This window comes from Salvia hispanica, chromosome 3 (assembly GCF_029641045.1).
Source record: "Salvia hispanica isolate PSC_SH4W2 chromosome 3, Shi_PSC_v1, whole genome shotgun sequence".
NCBI lineage: Eukaryota > Viridiplantae > Streptophyta > Magnoliopsida > Lamiales > Lamiaceae > Salvia > Salvia hispanica.
The window spans coordinates 15,634,867-15,656,562 of record NC_142694.1 but is presented as its reverse complement, the minus strand read 5'-3'; the positions used below and the strand labels follow the sequence as shown (position 1 = coordinate 15,656,562).

Below are 21,696 nucleotides of genomic sequence, written 5' to 3'. Positions count from 1 at the left end.
ATAGCGGTTGGGATCTCTTCATTATTATGAAAAATTAGGAAGTCTATCATAATTAATTAATAGCTTGAAGCCACCTAGTGACCATTGTAAACAATTAATTATTTTTATTTATATTTTATTTGTGGATAAATGTCGTTCAACTCTATAAAATGGTTTGAATTGAAAATGATCATTGGTAGAGCTATTTAGTGAGAATGCAAGATTTTACCCCACATATATACAGGTGGGCTTTAGATATATAATCTCGATACAAACTCTAAATTATAATCAAACAAACTCTAAATTATAATCAAGATCATTAGAAAATGTCAATAAATGACAAAATAATAACAAAAAATGTCAACATAGTGTCAATACATTGTCAATACAATATCAACCGTTGACACTGTGTGTTAACATTTTTTATTGATGTTATTTTGTCATCTGTTAATATTTTTTAAAAATCCATGACCATAGTTTAAATGTACAATATTTAGAATTTGCATTTAATTACGTCCATATAATCTCATATGTTTCTATTAAAAATATCACTTTACCAAATGTAAACATTTTTTATAATTTACAAATGTATTCAATTACATTACCTCTGATGCAAAATATTGATGGGTATATACATAATACATGGCATACAAATGTAAATACACATAAAGTAGAACTTTTAGTGCATTGGGTGGAAACCCATTTGAGCAAGCAAATTAATCAGTTGTTTGACTGCCATTTAAAAAATATTATTTATTTTAACTATCATATATAAAATCAACTAGTAAAAAGATTTTTTCAATGACATTAACCCTTCCTTTAAATTAACTAAACATGATAGTGATAGTATATTGTTGGGGGTGGAGGGACTACTTCATCCGACAAGGAACCTCAGTCGAAGAAGCAATATATTATAATATACATTTAACGTAATATATTAAATCTTTAGTTATAAGTTTCACATTTAAAATTGAAACATAGCAAAGAGCCTTGACACGATATTGTTAAAAATAATAATTCAAAATTTCTGGTTATTTTTAGTCAATAGTAATTTGTTATTCAAATTGTGAAAAAATGTTTAACTAACTTCCGGACTTTTGTGAACTAATTAGGAGTGAAAAACAAGCTAAAGCAGGTAACATTTTTATCTTATTCTATTTTGTTTTTAATGTGTGGCTTAGTTTCAATTTAACTGAATATTTTGGAGGACAAAACTTGTGCCGACAGCAATTTTACGTAAGGTTTGGTTCTCGCGTATGTTATAAGAAACATGCATGTTTGGTATTAAATGCGTTAATATAATTTTGGTAAAATCGATCCTAAACATAATTAATTTTTGGGGATAAATTTAATTTTATTACTTTATTAATATAGGGTATTCACAATGTAAGTTTAATAAAACAAATAATCTATGTATTGAGAAAAACAAATATTCTCAAACAAATTTTTTTGATATATTCTTCTTCGAAAAAGTATTTTCTAAGAATCGGGAGGCCACCATGACATTTTCGTCTAACCCTAATTAGACCCTGTTGAAGGTTGCCCCGTCCCAAATTCGTTGCTTGTGAAAATCTCAATAATTTATAAATTATTTGATTTTGAATATTAGTATCTAATTAAATACTTAAAGTAATTATTTTCAATTGGACGTTGATTAATTCTAATTACTGTGTGTTTTTATCGAAAAGCTTGTCCTTTCTTACTTTCGTTATCAATTCAATAGTCCTAATTAACTTAGCGCTAGGCAAATTCAAATTTTATTTGAAATGAAGAAAATAGTAAGGATAATGCAAACTGCAAACCAAATTATAACAATTAAATTAATAATAATAATTCTGTCGTTTTAATTGCTCCTACTTGTTTTCCCCTTTTTATGGTGGTAAATTGTGACGTGGAGAGGAAAGGGGTCCAATACACACACGTCATAGCTGGTTGACTAAATTGAGGAAATGATATTGACACTGGAAAATGTAGTTTTAGGTTTGAAAGAAGCCTATGATGAAGTAAGATTTGGACTTTCATCAATAAGCCAGCCATACATTTATATGTTTCAAGTAATTTTGTTTTCCATTTCAAATTTATATTTCATTTTGTATTATACATATCTTATGTATGTATATTAGTAGTGCAAAACCCCTTTCTTCTAAATATGCAAAGGGAATATGAGTGAAATACTAAGCTATAGTATATTTAGCCTACAATCATACAATATATAGTAGTATTATGATGTGTACACCTTGTTTGCATTACAAAATTGCTTTGTGGTTCACACAATGCTCTGGACACAAAATGATGTTAGAGTTTATGTATTGAAAACATGATTAAACTATTGAGTGTTGTAAATTTTATTTATAAATGAGAAAGAAGTAACTTATTGATTTGCCTTATATTTTGTTGATTACTATCACATGCAAACAAGTTCATCTTCTATTATAACAACAATTTAGGGCGTAAAAAAAACATTCCTAAATTAAGGATAAATTTACATGATCTTTTGCTTTTTAAGATGTTTCCATTTGCATGCATTCTCTAATGTTAATCGAGACAACAACAATAACTCAATAAGGACGTTTTTTGAAGCATTGGTGGTATATTTAGAAATATAAATTTGTGTATTTAATTACATTAAAAATGTTCTTAACGGATTTTTGTTGTAGTGGATGTATCCAAGATCACAAAAGACCACCTGATTAGTTCCTTATTCTTCACAACCCAAATATATCTGGACAATCTATCGCGCAGACTGTATTATCAATCTGATACTACTATATTTATGATTTTTGGCATTTATATGAAGCTCATAGTGAAATTATTTATTTCTTGCTGATTATGGAAGTATGAGGTCGTAGAGATCGTAATTTCCCAGTCTTTGTGGATGAATTATGAGAACATATAATCAGCAAGCTTATAATCATTAATTGAAGCTTACCAGCAATTAATTACAAATGTGTCATATTCATTATATGTGAATCACGTTGGGGAGCAAAATATTAATTTTATAGTTGATCAGTCCATGAATATTAATATGCTACTTCATTTCGGAAGGCTTCGAGGTTACATAATGTTCGAACTATATGAGAAAATAAGTTTGAAGGTTTCGAGACTGAATTATTTAGTAGAGTAAACGGGGTGGGCAAGATATTGTTATAGACCAGACGTAAAAGCTCATCGTAAAAGACTAGCATGTTAAAGAGAGAGAATCCATTTAGTCTATAAACCCCACAACAGTTATTCTCACAACCAATGTGAGAGATTGAGTCCGTAACAACTGTCCACCACAAGTCCCCAATGACAAAATCAAAGATTTTGTGTGAAAATAAATAAATCAGACTCTAGAATCGTGCTATATGTCGTTCAATTCCAACTCGTTTTTGTGCCATTTGCATTCTATAATCACGTGAGAATTTCATGTACAATCTGAATATTTATTCCTTAAGATCCTCATAAATTGAATTTTTCATCGAATTTCAGCAGATAATGTACATTGATTTAATTGGAAAAGATGCACACCACAAATAAATCCATATATATATTATCCAATTAATTTGCATAAGTAGCTAGTGTGTGTGTGGGGAAAGATGGTGAAAGTAATAGTAGAAAGTTTGCTACACCAACTTCCCTAACCCTTCTCTCTCTTTGGTCAATTAATTATGCAAATGGAAAGTGGTCACCATCTCTTAATGTCAACAATCAACATCATAGTGTGGTTTTCACTTCTCTGAAGAAGCAAAGTTTCGATGATATCGATCTAGACCATATATGTAATTAATATAATTTACCTACATTTATACTAACTACTTACAACGTGTGCATTTTAGCTACATAATGATTATACTACATACTATATATTTATATACAGTGACGTAGCCAGGATTTTGACGTTAAGAAAACATTGGTACATATTACTTCAAAGCTGGAATGTAGGTAGATACATTACTGCTGTCACAATTATTTTAGAAATCGAGAGAAATTAATGGAAGTTTGATTAATTTCATGTATTAGCTGTGAATTATATCCAATAAATTGTGTAGTGCACTAGTGCTTATATATGTATAAACACGTACGGGCCGTTCAAATGAGAACTCAAATTTAACTAAAAATGAAAAACTATATCCATGACTCGATCATGATAACTTACGATGAATGTATAGCCTTGTCGAACGAGTATTGTACCTGGGTTCGAATCCCATAAGGAATGATTTTTTTTTTAAATTTCATTTTGCCTTGTGCAAATAAAATTTGAATTAGAATTGTACTCTAATTAGTCTAAAATCAAAGTCCAATAGCATGAAAAAAAATATATGGACCGCGCTGCGCGACATGACATCTAAGACTTGGAAAAATCTGATACAATCAAAATAGTTTGCTTGATAGCACGTTTGCACAATAAATCTGATGTTGCAAAGATTCTCATACAAAGTTGTTGATGGCGAAAGCAGCAGATCAATAACAACCTACAAGTCCAAACGGGGAGAATATCAATGCAACGGGTTGATAACATGTCCGATTTGCGTTTCTCTTACGACACTATTTCATACCGAGACATACAACACGGGCCGAATAAGCGTGTGGTAATTCCTCCATCTAAACCCTAATAGAATATTCCTCAAGTCCATGGTATATATGTTAAGAAATTAATACTACTAGCTAGTTTATAAATGGAAACAATGATAGACAAAGTTATGCATAATTTTTGTCTGTTCTACTAAACTTATTTAATTTATTCTTTATGGAGAGCATATATTTATATAAAACTAGGGTGACGTTTATTTATAAAAAGGAAATCTCCATGCAAAAGATGCAATCAATGACGACGATAACGTGCATGGAGTATTTTGTTCTGACCAAATAGTAGCCGCCACCTGTTCCTCTATTGACTTCTTCCTCTCAACCTTTTCTAATCTATTTTATTCTTATAATTCTTGATTAAATTGAAATACCACAAATTTAAATTACCAATTTTTCCCTATTCCTTTGTTCATTCTACATGATTTTTGTGTGTTTTTTTTTATAGAAAATTCAGGGACTTGAACTACAAAACGCCATCACATTATTATAAATTTATAATTACAACTCAAATAATCTCTTGTATATTTTGGTGGATATAACATGCTCCTACCTAAAAATAAATATTGCAATAACTCATGTTTACTTTCATTTTTTTGGTATAATGTATAAAAACACTTCAACATTCAACACCTAAAGCTTCAATTAATAATTCATGTAATAAATGCTTGTGAAATTAGAGCATTGCAATGAGTATTTTGGCAATATTGGCATAGAAATGGTATTAAAATAATTGAAGTGGAAGAATCATGTGGGCCCCCCTCCCTATGTCCCATATCAGAGGACATGCATTAATATATATAGTGATGCTCTAGTAGTTATTTGGTAGGATTAATTTGGAGCAAGCAATCCATACAACATCCTCAACTAGTTGAGAGAGAGAGAGAGAGAGAAAAGATGGGAAGGTCTCCATTGTCTGAAGATAGTGGTGTGAAGAAAGGGCCATGGACTCCTGAGGAAGATGAGAAGCTCACCAAATACATTCAAAAACATGGCCATGGAAGCTGGAGAGCCCTCCCAAGACTTGCTGGTATATATATATATATATATATATATATATATATATATATCTCTATTTATACTTATCATGTTGGTTAGAGGTGAAACGTCTTGCCAATTAAGCTGTATTTTTTCATTATAATGAATGTTGGATTTTGGTGTTATGTATGTTCAGGATTAAACAGATGTGGGAAAAGCTGCAGGCTTCGTTGGACAAATTATCTGAGACCAGATATTAAGAGAGGAAAGTTCTCCCAAGAGGAAGAACAAACCATCCTCAACCTCCACTCCATTCTTGGCAACAAGTAATTCTCTTTCTCTTTTTCTTTCTAGTATGTATACATCGGGAAAAATACAATAAAACCTATCTAATCCACATATTTATTAATTATAGTTGGTTAATTTTGTTTTTTCAATTGACATAGTATTATACTACTAAAACCCATCCGTCCCGCGTTAAGTGAAATACTATTTTTAAGCACGAGATTTAAGAAATTTATGTTTATTGAGTCGTATGAAGTATGGTGAAGTGCTGGTCCACCCGCAATTTTAAAAATCAGTCGAAAAAATCATGAAGTTTAGATTGTATCTCATATGGTAGTTCGAAAATTATATGTTGACGTCGCCGTCAGTGAGTTAAATGATGTCGTGTATTTACACATAAAATTACATGGTTTGGATGAAAAACATTAACAAAGTCAATAGATTACAAATAGGTAACACATTTTTTTTGTCACGGGATAAATACAGAAAAATATATCCAAATTTCATGTTTCCAGCTAATTTTAAAAGTTAGGAAACAAATTAGAATTTGATCAAGTTTTCAATCAAATTATATGAGTAAATAAAATATGAGAGACTAAAAGAGTTGATATTATCCAAAAAAATAATTGATCACCTACTTTGAACTATCCCGAAAATGAATACGACTCAATTTTTATAGTCATAGAATAACTAATTGTTAGTAAGTATAATATTTCAAGATTAGCGTTTACTAATTAGATGTATACCTAATGAAGGTGGTCCGCAATAGCAACACATCTACCCGGGAGAACAGACAACGAGATAAAGAACTTTTGGAACACCCATCTAAAGAAGAGGCTGATCCAGATGGGGTTCGACCCGATGACCCACCGCCCGCGCACCGACATCTTCGCGACCCTCCCGCAGCTCCTCGCCCTCGCGAACCTCATCGAGAACCCCTCCCCCGCCTCGTGGGAGGACCACGCCATCCGCATGCAATCCGAAGCCTTGCAAATGGCTCGCCTCAACCAATGCCTCCAACACCTCCTCCGCCCCTCCATCCAAATCCCTAATTTCCACGGCGCCGGCACCGTCTCCGACGTCGACGCCGCCATCCTCGCCCACCTCGAGGCGCCTCCTCCGCCGGCGGCGGCGGCCTTCTCCGCCGCGCAGTTCCTGCAGGACTCGGCGCAGTTCGCGCACCTGCCGGAGTTGCAGGCGGCGCCATGCGGCGGCGGTGATTTCGCCGGAGTGATGGGGCAATTGGAGAATTCGCCGCCGTCTTCGTCGCCGTGGATGCAGCAGAGCCTCTCGGCGTCTCCGGTGGCGGCGCAGGTGGCGGAGAGCTCCGTTATTGATAACACGGTGGATGTGTGCGGCGGCGCCGCTCAAATGTGGTCGGAGCTTCTTGATGATCCTATTTTCCTTGACATTGCTTGATGAATAATAATTATAAATATATATAAAAGTAATGTGACAAGAGTCAAGAGTGGAGTTTTGGAGTTTTTTTCATTTTCATTTTCACTTTTTTTTTTTGGTTTAATTTGCTTTTGGTTTTGTGAATAGGAAGAATTAACATCTCATATGTGTATAAAACATCGATTTCTACTGAATCTATACACAGTTTCTTCGGATTAGCTGCCGATTTTTTTAAATTGCACGTTAATTACTGAAATATTGATTTGATCTAATATTATCGACAAAGATTTTGACGAATATTGATGTACTTACATGACTTGATGATTTCGAAGACGTTGTAGCGTTGATAAGTATAATGCAATATTGCATTAATTATCGTCCAATTATGTTGTCTAAGCTGAGATTATCATATTGATAACATTGATATTTTAGAATTTTGGTGATCATTTAGGTATATACGTTAAAATCTTTTTAAATTATTATTATTAATAATATATGAATAATATACGAATATCTCTCAAAATAAATAGAAATCATTAATCCCAATAATATTAATTAAGAGAGATTTTAATGTATCTGAATGAATAGAAGGTCATGCTTGTGTAAATGAGTACACCTAAAAGTTAAAACCATTGAATTGTGAAATTAATTTATAGTAAGATAACAATTTTAAATAATCAGATGAATTAGTCATAGTTCGGGGTAGGTTGACTAGAACAATAATGTCAAAAGTAGTGAGGCACAAGGATTCTCAATGATGAGAGGGGCCTAAGTAGTTAGGAACCACTTTTAGAATTAATCAGTTATGCAATACAATCGATTAAATTAATTATAATGAAATTGATAGTCTGCATTAATTTACTTATATAAATTATTACTCTCACCGTTTGTCACTAGGAGTTTCATTTCTTGGCGGCACAGATAAGAAAAGTGGGTGGAAAAAAGTTAGTGGAATATAAGTCTCATTTGTATGTGTTCGTTTTAAATTAAATGTGAATGAAATTAGTTAGTAGAATGTAAGACTCTATTACTATTTATAGTAAAAATGAACTAAGACTTCAATTTACAGACGAATTAAAACGAAAAAATAGGATTCTTATTCGCGGACGGAGGAAGGATGGAGTATTGTTTTCTTTATCAATCACTTTCGGGCCACTTGGAGTGACAGACCTATATACAATTAATTAACTAGGGTTTAAGTCCCTACTAGTAAAAAAATTTCCTTCTTTAATTTTATAATCCCATCGCAATTTCAATATGTTTGGTGAATGATTGTTGTGTATAAATCTCCACTACAAAGAAATTGTAAAATTTATAAATGCAAATTAATCGTCAGCGCTGTCGACAACGTTGTTGAAACTTGAAGTCTCATTTCAACACGTGTCCACTTCTGTAGTTGTCAGAAATGCCCCTTGTTGCAAAGTCAAATTTTATTTCCCAATTTCCAAAATAAATTCGTCACTCCAAAATCAAAAACCCTAATCCCCAAATTCCTCCCAACCAATTTCGGCAAAACAAATTGAAAAAGAAAATTAGTTCAATCTCCCCCAAAAACATGTCCTCTCTCGGCGAGATTCATCACACGCCGGCCGCCTCCGACCCCCGAGTCCCGCTGATGAATCTCTCCGCCGTCCAATCGCGGATGGACAACCTCCACCAATTCCTCTCCGAATCAGTCACCACCAACACTCCGATCGGCCGGCCTCAGATGGAAATGGTGAGCTCGGAGATCACCTCCGCGATCCACCAGATCATCGTCAACGGCGCCGCTCTCTTATCCTGCGCCGCCGCGCCGTCTGTCAGCTCGAATCAATTAGCGGAGGAGAAGGCGGGGAAGGTGCCGAATCAGGCGGAATTGGAGCAGAATCCCGACGACGATTACGAGATAATCGAGATCGACGCGGTGGAGCTGCTGGCGGAGCACGTCCATCTGTGCGAGATCTGCGGGAAGGGGTTCAAGCGCGACGCGAATCTGCGGATGCACATGAGAGCGCACGGCAACCAATTCAAAACACCGGAGGCCCTGGCGAAGCCTGGCGGCGGAGGAGACGATTTAATCCGGCGGAAGGCGAGATTCTCGTGCCCCTACGCCGGATGCAACAGGAACCGGCGGCACGGGAAGTTCAGGGCGCTGAAGAGCGTGGTGTGCGTGAGGAATCACTTCAGGAGGAGCCATTGCCCGAAGATGTACGCGTGCGATCGGTGCAATCGGAAGAGCTTCTCGGTGGTGGCGGATCTGAGGAGCCACATGAAGCATTGCGGGGAGAGTAAGTGGAGGTGCTCGTGCGGGACGAGCTTCTCGAGGAAGGATAAGCTGTTCGGTCACATGGCGCTGTTCGAGGGCCACATGCCGGCGGTGGAGGAGGAGGAGGAGGAGGGAAAGGGGAGGATGAAGGCGGAGAGTGATGATGTGTTGTTGGAATTGGATGAGTTTGGGCGCATTGAGGATTATTGCTTTGATGATGTGATGAATTCGCCTAATCTTGGCTATTTCAACTTCTAATGAATACGGGAGAGAAGTTGTTGTTTGTTTATGAGTATCTAAATTTTTCTTTTTCCTTTTCTTTTTTTAGTTGGATTGTGTGTATGTGAATATATGATGATTCTTGGAGTTATCCATGGCAAATAGATTTTTGAAGCTTATTAAGTGCATATTTGTTGGACTAGTTGCTTAGTTAACTTGTCAATATTTGATCAAATTTGAAAATCGTTAACTATTGTTAATATTTGATTCGTTATTAATCGGTGAAAAGTAACATTGTGATAGTTAATGATTGATTATCCTAGCATAAAAATTGTTAGTTATTGTTGGGAGAAAACACAGCATGGGCAACTGTGCTATTAATACGACGGCGTTTTGTGGGAAGTTTCACAAATTTTACTTTAATTCAAACCAAATTCAGCACTAAGACCACTTCCAACCATACACCAAATCCCATTGTTGATGTAAAAATATGCTCCAACCATACTCCATACCCGTACCCATTTTTGGGGTTTTTAATCAAACAACACTAAATTTGAAGTGAACACCTAAATTGAGTATCTACTGCAAAAAAATTTTAAATATTGCATAATAGTCCTTATTATTATTTTGATAGTTGAATCAGCCGGCGGCCAATTTGTATACTGTCAATTTGTGTACTAGTACAGTAGTACTCCCTCCGTTCTATAGTAATGGAAGCAAAACTTTTCAGCACGGAGATCAAGAAAAATTGAGTTAGGTGAGTTAAGTAAAGAAAGAACAAAGAGGAAAATGAAAAAGGTAGAAAGATGAAGATAGAAAAAAGTAAGAGAGAGTAAAGTAGGTGTGGAAAAATGTGTTGACTTTTACTAAAAAGGGAAATGACTCTATTACTATGGAACGAACGGAAATGGAAAAACGTCCCTATTACTATGGAACGGAGGGAGTACTTGATAGTTGATTCAAACTATCAGCCACATAATTTAGACACAATTTGTTCATAGAATTTACATATATTTTTCTAATAAAAATAATTAAATATAAATTAGCAAGCTGACCATATTATAATAAATTATGTTTTTTTATAAATAATAACTAATAAATTTACTAAACAGGAATGAGTATTGCTAAAAAAATCTTGTTATTATTTCAAGAGTATATGATCCGATATGATGCAATAAGAAATAAAAGTACTCATCTGGAACTTTAAAATGCGCTAGTTGATCATTTGTGGGAAAAACACACAAATTTTGAGTCTTGAATTTTAGCTATTTTTTATGTTTATCGTGATATGTTTTATGTAATTGCGATATATTTAAATGAGTTTCAATTTATATTTGAATTTTATTATTGCAAGTTTAGTGTATTTAATTTTAAAAGTAGTGTAATTTTTTTTAATATAAAGTATATTTAATACATAAATATATTAATAAAAAAATTTTGTATAATTATTTAAATTACATAAATTATTGATAAAATATTATGGGACTAATATGTAATTTAAGTAAATATATAGGTATAATTGAAAAGGTATAAAAAAGAATATAAATATGGAATATTCTTTTGGATTTGAGTTTGGAGTAAAAGATTGGAGTAAAACTACTTTTTGGTGTGACCCAAACTCAAAAATGAGTTTGAGTTTGGTGTATATGGTTGGAGATGGCCTAAGTAATCCATAACTAAGACCATCTCCAATCGTAAACCAAAACTCATTTTTGGTGTAGATAATTTCTCCAACCGTACACCAAACTTAACCCATTTTTGGGGTTTTCAATGGAATAACATCAAATATGGTGTTTACTCCAAAATTTTGTTAGAGAAATACTCAAAAATGGTGTAAACTTAAAGGTGAAGTAAATGATTGGAGTAAAACTACTTTTTGGTGTGACGTATACTTAAAAATAAGTTTGAGTTTGGAGTAAATGGTTGGAGATGGCCTAAGTGATTTACATTGAGTATTCAAATATTCCACCGTCCACCGTCCACACCTGCCGCTTTCTCATCATGAAATAAAACAATTCTTTGCTAAATACTCCCTCCGTCCCACATTTATAGTCACATTTAGTTATAGCACGAGTTTTAAGGAATTAGTGGAGTATATAATTAATGAAGTGAGAGGTGAAGTGTGCAATAAATGAAGTGAGATGGTGAAGTGAGGTGGTGAAGTGTACAATAAATGAAGTGAGTTAGTTGAAGGTGAGTCCTTTTGACTTTTTTATTTTTGTTTTGGTTTATTTTAATGTAAATAATGATATTTGGGTGTAATTTTAGTGAATAATAAGGTAAAATTTTATGTCCAAATATGGAAAATTCTAAATGTGACTCTAAATGTGGGACGGACTTTTATGGCAAAATGTGACTATAAAACTGGGACGAAGGGAGTATGTTTTTCTGTATGGAACGTTTATTTTACTAATTAGAATTTCAATTTTTTTAAGTCAGTTGCATCATGATCATTTAAATTTTACTATTTAACTATTAATATTATGACAAATTAATATAATATTATTTAAAATTATAGTTATAGCTAATCTGTTGCATATTTATCAATTTCTAGTTATAATTCATTTTAACTAAAAAATCATCAAATTTGGAAGTTATTTTAAATTTAAATTTATTAACTTTCAATTGTAATATAATCACGTAATCATAGGTGTTTTGATAAACTTATGTCTTTGTGTTGATATTTAAATTTTCATGTTGTATTGATATAATTATGTCTTTGTATTGATAATTTTTATAGTACATATAATTGAAAGTTATTAGTTATTGATTACTTATAATTATTATAGCTAAGTTGTAGTTAATCGTATGATTAAATTTATTTAACTTTCAATTATAGCTAATCACGATGCAACTTAATTAAAAAATTGAAATTCTTATTAGTAATTCCATATAGAAAAACAATATTTAGCAAATTATTAAAGAATTCTTTTATTTCATGAGGAGAAAGCGGCAGGTGTGGACGGTGGAATATTTGAATACTCAATATAAATCACTTATTTATGGATTACTTAGTGCTGAATCTGGTTTGAATAATAAAATTTGTGAAACTTCCCACCAAACGCCGTCGTATTATTAGCACAGCTGCCCCTGCTATGTTTTCTCTACTGATGAAAATTTTTGTTGTGATCAGACTTAAAAATTGTTAATTATTGTAAGTATTCAATTCGTTAATTAGTGAAAAAGAATCACTGTGATCTGAAAACAGTTAATTATTGTCGGTATTCCACTCGTTAACAGTTGAAAAGATTTGTTGTGATCTAGCTTGAAAACCGTTAATTATAATTAGTATTTGACCCGTTAACTGTGAAAAGATTCATTGTGATCTATCTTGAAAAGGGTAGTTTGAAAACCATTTACTCCCTCCATCTCTTTGAAATATGCCATTTGGAATTGATACGAGTTTTTGTGTGTAATTGGTAAAGTAAAAGAGAAAGAGAAAAAATAGTTGAAACTGTATAGTTGATTGTGGGCTTATAAATGATAAAGGAAAAAGAAGAATGAAAAAGATTTTCAGAAATGGATATGAACTATTTCTATAGGACTGACCAAAAAGAAATATGGGCTATTTCTATGGAATGGAAGGGGTATAATTCGACCTGTTAATTGATAAAAATATTTGTTGTGATCTGGTTTGAAAACTGTTAATTATTATTAGTAGTATACTCGTTAACTGGTAGAAAGATTCGTTGTAACGTAGGTCGAAAATCATTAATTATTGTCTATATTCGAACTCTTTAACTTGCGGAAAGATTTGTTGTTTTCTAGCTAAAAATTCATTAAATATTACTATAAGTATTCAAATCGAATTTGTGAAATAATCGTTAATTATTATCAGTATGGATTAGGAATTCTGAAGTGGGCTTTATTTAAATTAAATAAAACTCTAGTTCTGAAATTAATTGCTAATGGGCCTTGTTTTCAAATACTCACCAGTAGACTATCTACTCACTCTCATTTGTTAAACAAAAAGTTACCCAATAAATTTTTGAGAACAAATCCAAACTCATGATTAATTTAATTGATTTTAAAGTTATAAAATAACCAAAATTCGACTAAACTTTACAATTCTTTTATAGATAATTCACCGTAATATTTTATACAGCTTCTCGTTATGGGATAATGGCCTTTAATTTAATAAACAGATCATATGGGCTAGGCCCAAACACTAACAACTTTATTAGCCCATACATGAGCCAGACAGAATAAAAATGGCACCTATGATTATTTTGGGCAAATTGTAAGGTTGATCAGTAACCACAAAGTTAAATTCGTTCTCAATAATTTCATCATAATTATTTTCAATTGTATCTAATATGCCGCTAAATTATAACGTTGATTTGTTAAGAGATGTCATCTATTTGCAAAAAGAACAACAATATTATCCGCGTACATGATCTGGTTTTATCATTGTAGCATAGTTGCGTACAAATCCAAATGTTATTATTTTGGACTGATTTTTAAAGTTACGATACAACCCCCGAATTTGATCATAGTTTATAGTACTCCAATAACGACGCCATTATTCGGCTTTTATTACTTTATTAGATCTCTTAATCCAACAACGAGACTACAAACATCATCATTATCCATTACAACATAACTTCCTCCCTTTTATTTGTGTTTCCATACATCCAATTAAATTAAGTTTGATGATTCAAAAGGAGGATGTCGATATGGGCTTCATGAGAATGGTGGAGTGGTTCGAAATGTGGAGGCTGAACTGCCCGGCCTTCTCGGCGGTGTCGATTTTGGAGTGGCCCGGGGGAGGAAGCAGCTCGAAATTCTGGACGAGGCGGCCTATGGTGATCCCGAGCATAGGCATGGCGAGAAGAATCCCGGGGCAGCTCCTCCGGCCCACCCCGAAGGGGAGGAACCTGTAGTCGTTGCCGTTGACCTCGACTCCAGCTTCCTCCTCTAGGAACCTCTCCGGCCTGAATTCTTCCGGCTTTTTCCAGTGCTCCGGGTTGTTGGCCAGCCACCACGCGTTCACCAACACCTTGCTCTCTGCCGGGATGTCGAACCCCCCGAGCTTCGCGTGCTCGAGGTTCATGTGGGGCACCAGGAGCGGCACGGGCGTCCAGAGACGGAGGCTCTCCTTGATCACTGCCTGGAGGTACGGGAGCCTGGCGATGTCGGGCTCCGTTATCTGGACTCCCGGCCCGAGGACCGTGTCGAGCTCGAGGCGCAGCTTGGTCTGGATGTCCGGGTGGTTCACTAGCTCAGCAATGCACCACTCCATCCCCCATAGAGTTGTCTCAATTCCTTAAATTAATTGATTTACAAAATTAATAATCTAATATATTATGTTATGATAATTAGTCATGACAAGAACAGATACCAGCAGAATTAATATTCTCAACAATGCAAAGGACGTTATCCTCATTCAACTCTCCCTTCTGCTGGGCTTCAAGTATGTGATCGATCCCGCATTTCTCGGTCGCCTCCTCCGTGCTCACGAGCTTCCTGTACATGTATATATATGGATGCACCCATTAATTAATTAGTAGTAGAAGAAAATAGTAATATATAAAATTAAAGAAAATTACTTTCGAATTTGAACGAATTCATCGTTGAAGAGGCGTGACCTCCTCTCGGCGACACGGCGGCAGATATCGAGATAGCCTCTGAGAAAAGGCCTCAAAACGGGGATGAAATCGCCATAGTTATACTCGAAGCTCTGCGCCAAACGACTCCTCTCACCATTCAACATCTTCAATTCCACAAAGAAAGGATCCTCATCGCTCTCAAACCTCCGATCAAACAAAATCCGATAAACATTGTTGTACATCATCCGCTGCAGCCGCTTCCGAATCACAACAATCGGCTCCTTTGCCTCCATCGCCTTCACCTCGTCCACCACCGCGGCGGCCTCAGCCTCCCAGCCCGCGCGGTGCTGCTGTGCCACCTTGGCGGTGAAGAAGGGCGCCGTCATGACGCGGCGCATCTTCCGCCAGTGGTCGCCGTAGACGGAGAAGGTCATGTCCATGCCTCTGCCCGTCAGGATGTCGTACACCAAGTTGCGGGGGCGTGACCCGAACGCCACCCCCTGCGCGTGGAGCACCTCCTTCGCTAGGTCGGGAGCCGAGGCCACCGCGACGTTGCGCTGCCCCATGCGCAGGAGGAACACGTCCCCGAAGCGGCGGGCGTATTCGCTGAGGTTGCGGTGGTTGAGATCGTCGCCGACTTGGAGCCAGTTTCCGAAGATGGGGACTGAGATAGGCCCCGGGGGAAGCTTCAGCTTCCTCCCGCGGACCTTCGACACCAAGGCCGCGACGACGATGGCCGAAAAGAGAGCAATGAGCGCCTTCTCAACGAAAAGGAGATCCATTTTAGTATTTTTACTACTAAGGAGTTGAAATGGTGGTTGGTTGAATAGCTTAGAAGGAGAAGGTGTGGGGTCTTATAGTGTGTGGGGAGCTTGCTATTCTAAATTATTAGGAAACTAGAATAATGAAAAAGTGCATGCAACTAGTATATTTTTTAAATAAGAAATTCCAAAATAAAACAAGGAAAGAATTGAGGTTTGGACTAACAACCTTTAGTTGTGACTAATGACTATACATATTTACCACTATTCTATCCCTTCCAAGATAAGCCAGGTACGTTCTTTTTCTCTAACTTTATTCTCTAACATATCTAGATATTGGGTAGTGATAAAATGCAAACTTATATATGGTATAAATTCAAAATTCCTCAACACAGCTTTAACACTGTTTCAATAAGATGTTAATGTTAACATAGTATCAATACAATACCAACACAACATCAATCATTGACTACCGTTGAAATTCTATTGACGTTTTTCTGTTGATGTTTTTTTGTGATCTGTTGACATTTTTCAATGGTCCAAATCATAGTTTTGAGTTTGTACAATATTTAGAGTTTTCATTTGATCACATTCCACTCTATATGTATATAAGTCATAGTTTTGAGTTTGTACAATATTTAGAGTTTTCATTTGATCACATTCCACTCTATATGTATATAAGTTTAAAGGTTTAAGATATTTTTTAAAAATTAGTTATAACTACAAAATTTAGTTTCCACAAATACATTTGGTTGACATTATTTTTCATTATTTAGAAATATTATATACTCCATTTTTCGTATTTCATTCTTTACAAGTTTTTATGACTTTTATGGCAATTCCTTTTGAAATGTTTTCATTCAATATAAGAATAGGTGCTAAAAAGTTGTCATGGGTTAAGTGCACGTTTTTTATTTCAGTATTTATTATTTGTGGACTTATACCGTAGCTTTGTATCATAAATAAATATTTTTGAAATATCACTTAAAATGAGTAATCATAAGCCTATAATATTTTGACCAGTAAAATAAATAATGTGATTTACTCAAGTACCGCATCCACATCTCTATCCCTATATCTCCTCAATTAGAAAAACAAGAATTTAAGGGAAAAGAGATTTTTTTTTTATCTATATGGCTTGTGGTATGTTTTGATAAGCAACACGTCTGTTATAATAATAATAATAATAGTAGTAGTAATATATTGTGAGAATTATATTTATATTCAATATGGAAATTCAAAAAATAACATACTATAACTTAGTGAAAGACGTATTATTGACTTAATTATTCAATTGTCATATTTGTGTAGGGGGTTCGGATTAATTAGAGCATTTGCTTTGACATATTTATAATTTAAATTTGAACGAATAACATGCTAAGCGTAACTTGTTCGGTTTGCTTACAAAACTTAGTTTAAAGCACCCATTGCAACATACTAGTAATTTAATAAATTTTGAATAAAACAATGCACGTATTAATGTTTCAAGTAAATACTTTTCTTCTTGATAAAAATATCATTACTAATTTTATTTTGGTAAATAAAATTATGCTGTAATTTCCTCTGCATGGTATTTATTTTTATGGGAAACACACTTTCTATTCCAACAGTCCACTTTTCTTCTCTGTAGAACTATATAGCCATTTTGAAAGTCAAATGAATGGGTTTATTTTGACAATTTAGAAAGTTAAATGAAAGGATAAACTTGAGGAGGAAAATTATGAATTTTGAAAATTTATTTGCCATTTCATATTTTTTTGCATTGCATGTGGTATTTTTAGGAAATAGGTACGGAATATTCTATATCCTATATTCCATTTTATTACAATATCTCTTTTATTTAAACCGATCCCCAAAAATGTCAAACCCATTACACATTTCATACGCGATCAAGGGTGGACGCAGAAAAATGTTATAGTTGTGGATATACATTCAAATTTATACGAGATAATAATTTTTCTATATTTTGTTGTTTTGATAGGAGCTTTTGCACTTCATTTCACATAAAATACCAATAAAATCATAATATTATATACCTAAAAATTTTGTGTCCGCCAGTGTACGACGATGTTTCACCCTGTTTCACCTTTATTTTGATATAAAAAATCAAATCTAGACACCCCCACTCATCGACTCCCTTTTTTTTCATTATTTATTAATATTATCCTTCCATTTCTATCTTTTCAGATTTTTCATTTATTAAAAATATATCACACCATATAGTTGTAGCACCTATTAAAATCTTAAAATTTATATCATAGTAGTAAATTTATAGTGTATAAATTAATACTTTCTCTTTTCTTAAAAAATATGCACTTTTTTGGTTAGACATGAATTTAAATGCACAATAGATAAAATCAGAGAAAGAAGTAGAAACAAAAAGTAATTAAAGTATTGATAGTGTAGAATAAGTGTCATCTCATTAGATAGAAAAAAGTTTTCATATTTAAAAATTGCATATTCTTGTAGAATGAACTAAAGAAAAAAAGATTGCATATTTTTGTGGTACGAATGGAGTAATATCAAGGGTTGAAAATAAACATTATTAATCTTAAGATGTTATATCACATGATAGTAGTATAAGTTAAGATGTTATTATGACATTATAATTGAATATTTAGAATTTTTATGTATACACAATATGCAGTGTCAATTTTTATATTTAATTTATAGTATGATCTTACATTTGTGATACTAATATAGCTTAATTATCAATGATAAATGTATTATCAATAATTATAATACTGTTTAACAGTTTATAATATGATATAACTATAGTATGAGTATTTCATAATTTAATATGCTCAAATTGTTTATTTCTAATTGATCTTTAATGGAACTAAAGATTAATTATTTAATTTCGATCATATAATTTGAGATTCAAATTAATTTTCATTCATTTAAATAATTTAGATCGTGAGTAGATTTTAAATTTAATTGAACAATGTGACATTTCTATAAAAATCAGACCACATCCAATTACATAGCAGAATATTTCTATTGTTTTTACAATAATCTAATTGAATATTAGAATTGATTTTCGATTTAATTGGGTATAATCCAGTATTAGATTAGATTGGAGATTTGAATTGATCTTCAGCTTAACGAAGAATATTTGTTGGTCTTAGATTTATTTAATAATTGAGGATTAAATTTTCAAGTACTCCTTAAATAACACCACAATCTAAAATCAAAGAAAAACATAAAAATAAAAATTAAAATAAATGACACAAATACCAAAAAAAAAAAAAAAAATACACGTAAAAGACGAAAAATAGAATGTTGAATTGATTTTCCAAAACTTATCATCTACTCCACTATTTTACTATTATTATTTATATTTTTTGTATGCGTTTGATGTTTTAATTTTTTTCATTATTAATATGTTTAAAGTGTAATTGTTATCCTTTGTATAGTTTATATCCCATTGTGTTATAATTAATCTATGTAAGTGTGTTTTTTTTCAAATTTATTTAATTATACAAACTCTTATTATATGTATATATTATTTTATATTCATGTAATGAAAAAGTAATTTTTTATTTGTTTTCTGAAAATTAATTAAGTCGTACATGGAGATTATTACACTACTATAATACACTATGTTAAATATTATTCTTCAATTTCAGTTGGATTGAAATTTTACATATTCAGTTCCTCAATTGAATAGAAGCATAGAAGATGGAGTGAATTAGAGCATCTCCGGTGGCGGACTTCCCACTAGGATTTCCCACAAAAACTTCCTGTCACGTCATTACTAGGACTTCCCATTCCACTGCCACATCATTAGGGCTTCCCCTGCACTAGGACTTTCCACTAGAACTTCCCGCAATAAAATTAAATTCACAATTATTCAATTTACGGAATTAAAATTTACGGAATTAAAATGTTGACACGGAATACGGGAAAATTCGAATGCTTCATTAAAAAAAACTACATAATACTTAAAAAAAACATAATTAAGTTAAAAATTATCTAATCATAAAAAAGTCTAGAAATACAATCCTCGGCTCTCACTCGTCCTCGTCCTCGTCCTCGTCCCCGTCGCCCGTGCCGTTGCCGCCTCCGACGTCCCCGCCACCAATCTCGACGCCATAATCATCAATGGGTGGCATTCCTAAATCGTGCCGACAGGCGTCGATCACATCCTTGCACATCCTTTTGTACACAGGATCGTTCGTGCTATACCACCTATGCATGTTCTGACTCAGGGTCTTCGTTAGCTGCACGTGGGCAAGACGGTCGTACTCATCTGGGGCCTCCAATTCAACCTCGAAGGACCCTCTGCGGCTGCCGCTTCCCCTCGCCATCCGCTGCGCAGCCTTTTGCCCCATTGGGCGACGACGACAGCGAGAGTCTGATCGTGGTAGCGGGGACACTTTCTCGGTTTCGGGGAGCTCATGCGAACCAGCACCGCTGTTGTACTCATCGGAAGAGTTGATCTTCGTCTGCTTCCAGCCCGAGTCGACACCCGCACAAAACTTTTGCGAGTCCCTGACCACGAGAAAAGCCTCCCATTGGTCAAAATCTTTGAACTTCAATTCTTTGTCGGGGTACTGGGACAAGGCCCGGTTCTTCACATCCTCCTCAGACATGCCGCTGATTTCCATGCGCAGGTTGTTTTGGTAGAGGGTGGAAAAACGACTGAGCTTAGGCCTCAACTGATCCCACTGTTTCCGGCATTGCTCGGGACTGCGAGGCTTCGCCCTAGCTGGTTTGTGTGTGAGGTAGGCCTCACTAATGCGATGCCACAATCGGTCAATATACTGGTTCGCCCCGACATAGGGATCCTCGACTACACCGACCCAGGACTTCGCAAGCGCGGCGTTTTCCCACACGGTCCAGATCGACCTCTTCCCCCGCCCCTCCTCACCCTCCTCCTCCTCCTAAGCCCCCGTTGCGAGGAAGAGCTCGGGGCTTTCCCCTTGCCCTTGCCCCTACCCCTTGCCCCTTGCAGCAGGCTCCGCCTCATTGGGAGTCTCACGGATCGGCGATAGCCCCAACTCCTCAAAAGAGAAAGTCTCGATGCCGGCGTACTGAGTCTCCGGAACAATACTATGGGAATCATGGGACAAAATATCTATATATGGGCGATAGACAGATTCTCTAGGTGTCTGAGGGCTCCTGTGCTGCATCGTCCCAACCATCCCCGCCATATTTGGTGTCATACTCCCATCCCCGAGGCCCTGGGCATCATCCCACCCACCCCGCCATATTTGGCGTCATACCGCCCATCCCCGCTACCCCCAGCATCATCCCACCCATCTGACTCATCCAATTGTACATATTGTAGAACATTTGAGGAGTAATTCCCGCCATCCCTGCCATTTGGGGATTCATCCCCGTAAAGTTTCCCTCCGTTCCGGCGGGAAACGTGGGTGTGTTTGATCCGCTCGTGGTAGGGGAGTTCCTATTGTACTCCATTTAGAGAGAGAAATGAAACTTGTAGATTAGAGAGAGAAACTTGTCAACACAAGTGGTGTGAATGAAATTAAGTTCAACGAGCCGTATTTATAGAGTTTAAAAAAAATTAAATTTTAAGTCGGACGTTCGAACAAGAGAAACAAGAGAAGTTTTGGGTTTTTGAAAGTAAAAACAATTAAAAGCAATCAAACAACTAAATGCAATTAAATCACAAAGATAAAATATGAGAGATAAGAGAATTCCATGGATGTGCGTTCACAATTATGGTTATACAAATTCCAACTACAATACC

At 34.8% G+C, this 21,696-nt stretch overlaps 3 protein-coding genes across 3 annotated transcripts; 2 read left to right on the top strand and 1 right to left on the bottom strand.

The window, feature by feature from the left end:
• The first annotated feature begins 5,394 nt into the window (after window positions 1-5,394).
• Window positions 5,395-7,259, top strand: LOC125214379 (transcription factor MYB93-like). The gene is made up of 3 exons (XM_048115380.2): window positions 5,395-5,575; window positions 5,720-5,849; window positions 6,564-7,259. The coding sequence occupies exons 1-3, from the start codon at window positions 5,443-5,445 to the stop codon at window positions 7,225-7,227; spliced, it is 927 nt and encodes a 308-aa protein (XP_047971337.1). The 5' UTR covers window positions 5,395-5,442; the 3' UTR covers window positions 7,228-7,259.
• Window positions 7,260-8,655: 1,396 nt separating this feature from the next.
• LOC125214378 (protein SENSITIVE TO PROTON RHIZOTOXICITY 1-like) lies at window positions 8,656-9,858 on the top strand. Its single transcript, XM_048115379.1, has one exon. It carries the CDS (start codon window positions 8,762-8,764, stop codon window positions 9,707-9,709), a length of 948 nt encoding a protein of 315 aa, XP_047971336.1. The 5' UTR covers window positions 8,656-8,761; the 3' UTR covers window positions 9,710-9,858.
• A 4,308-nt stretch (window positions 9,859-14,166) lies between these two features.
• LOC125214377 (trans-cinnamate 4-monooxygenase-like) lies at window positions 14,167-16,026 on the bottom strand. The gene is made up of 3 exons (XM_048115378.2): window positions 15,220-16,026; window positions 15,012-15,136; window positions 14,167-14,935 (listed from the first exon to the last, which is right to left on the bottom strand). Exons 1-3 carry the CDS (start codon window positions 15,999-16,001, stop codon window positions 14,328-14,330), a joined length of 1,515 nt encoding a protein of 504 aa, XP_047971335.1. The 5' UTR covers window positions 16,002-16,026; the 3' UTR covers window positions 14,167-14,327.
• Between the last annotated feature and the right edge of the window lie 5,670 nt (window positions 16,027-21,696).

Bases quoted from the DNA above. Each gene is read 5' to 3' on its own strand.
- LOC125214379 (XM_048115380.2), top strand. From the start codon at position 5,443: ATGGGAAGGTCTCCATTGTCTGAAGATAGTGGTGTGAAGAAAGGGCCA. The intron at 5,576-5,719 runs GTATATATATAT...ATGTATGTTCAG, and splicing joins AGCCCTCCCAAGACTTGCTG to GATTAAACAGATGTGGGAAA. The intron at 5,850-6,563 runs GTAATTCTCTTT...TACCTAATGAAG, and splicing joins CACTCCATTCTTGGCAACAA to GTGGTCCGCAATAGCAACAC.
- LOC125214378 (XM_048115379.1), top strand. From the start codon at position 8,762: ATGTCCTCTCTCGGCGAGATTCATCACACGCCGGCCGCCTCCGACCCC.
- LOC125214377 (XM_048115378.2), bottom strand. From the start codon at position 16,001: ATGGATCTCCTTTTCGTTGAGAAGGCGCTCATTGCTCTCTTTTCGGCC. The intron at 15,137-15,219 runs GTAATTTTCTTT...ATACATGTACAG, and splicing joins GAATTCGTTCAAATTCGAAA to GAAGCTCGTGAGCACGGAGG. The intron at 14,936-15,011 runs GTATCTGTTCTT...AATTAATTTAAG, and splicing joins TGAGAATATTAATTCTGCTG to GAATTGAGACAACTCTATGG.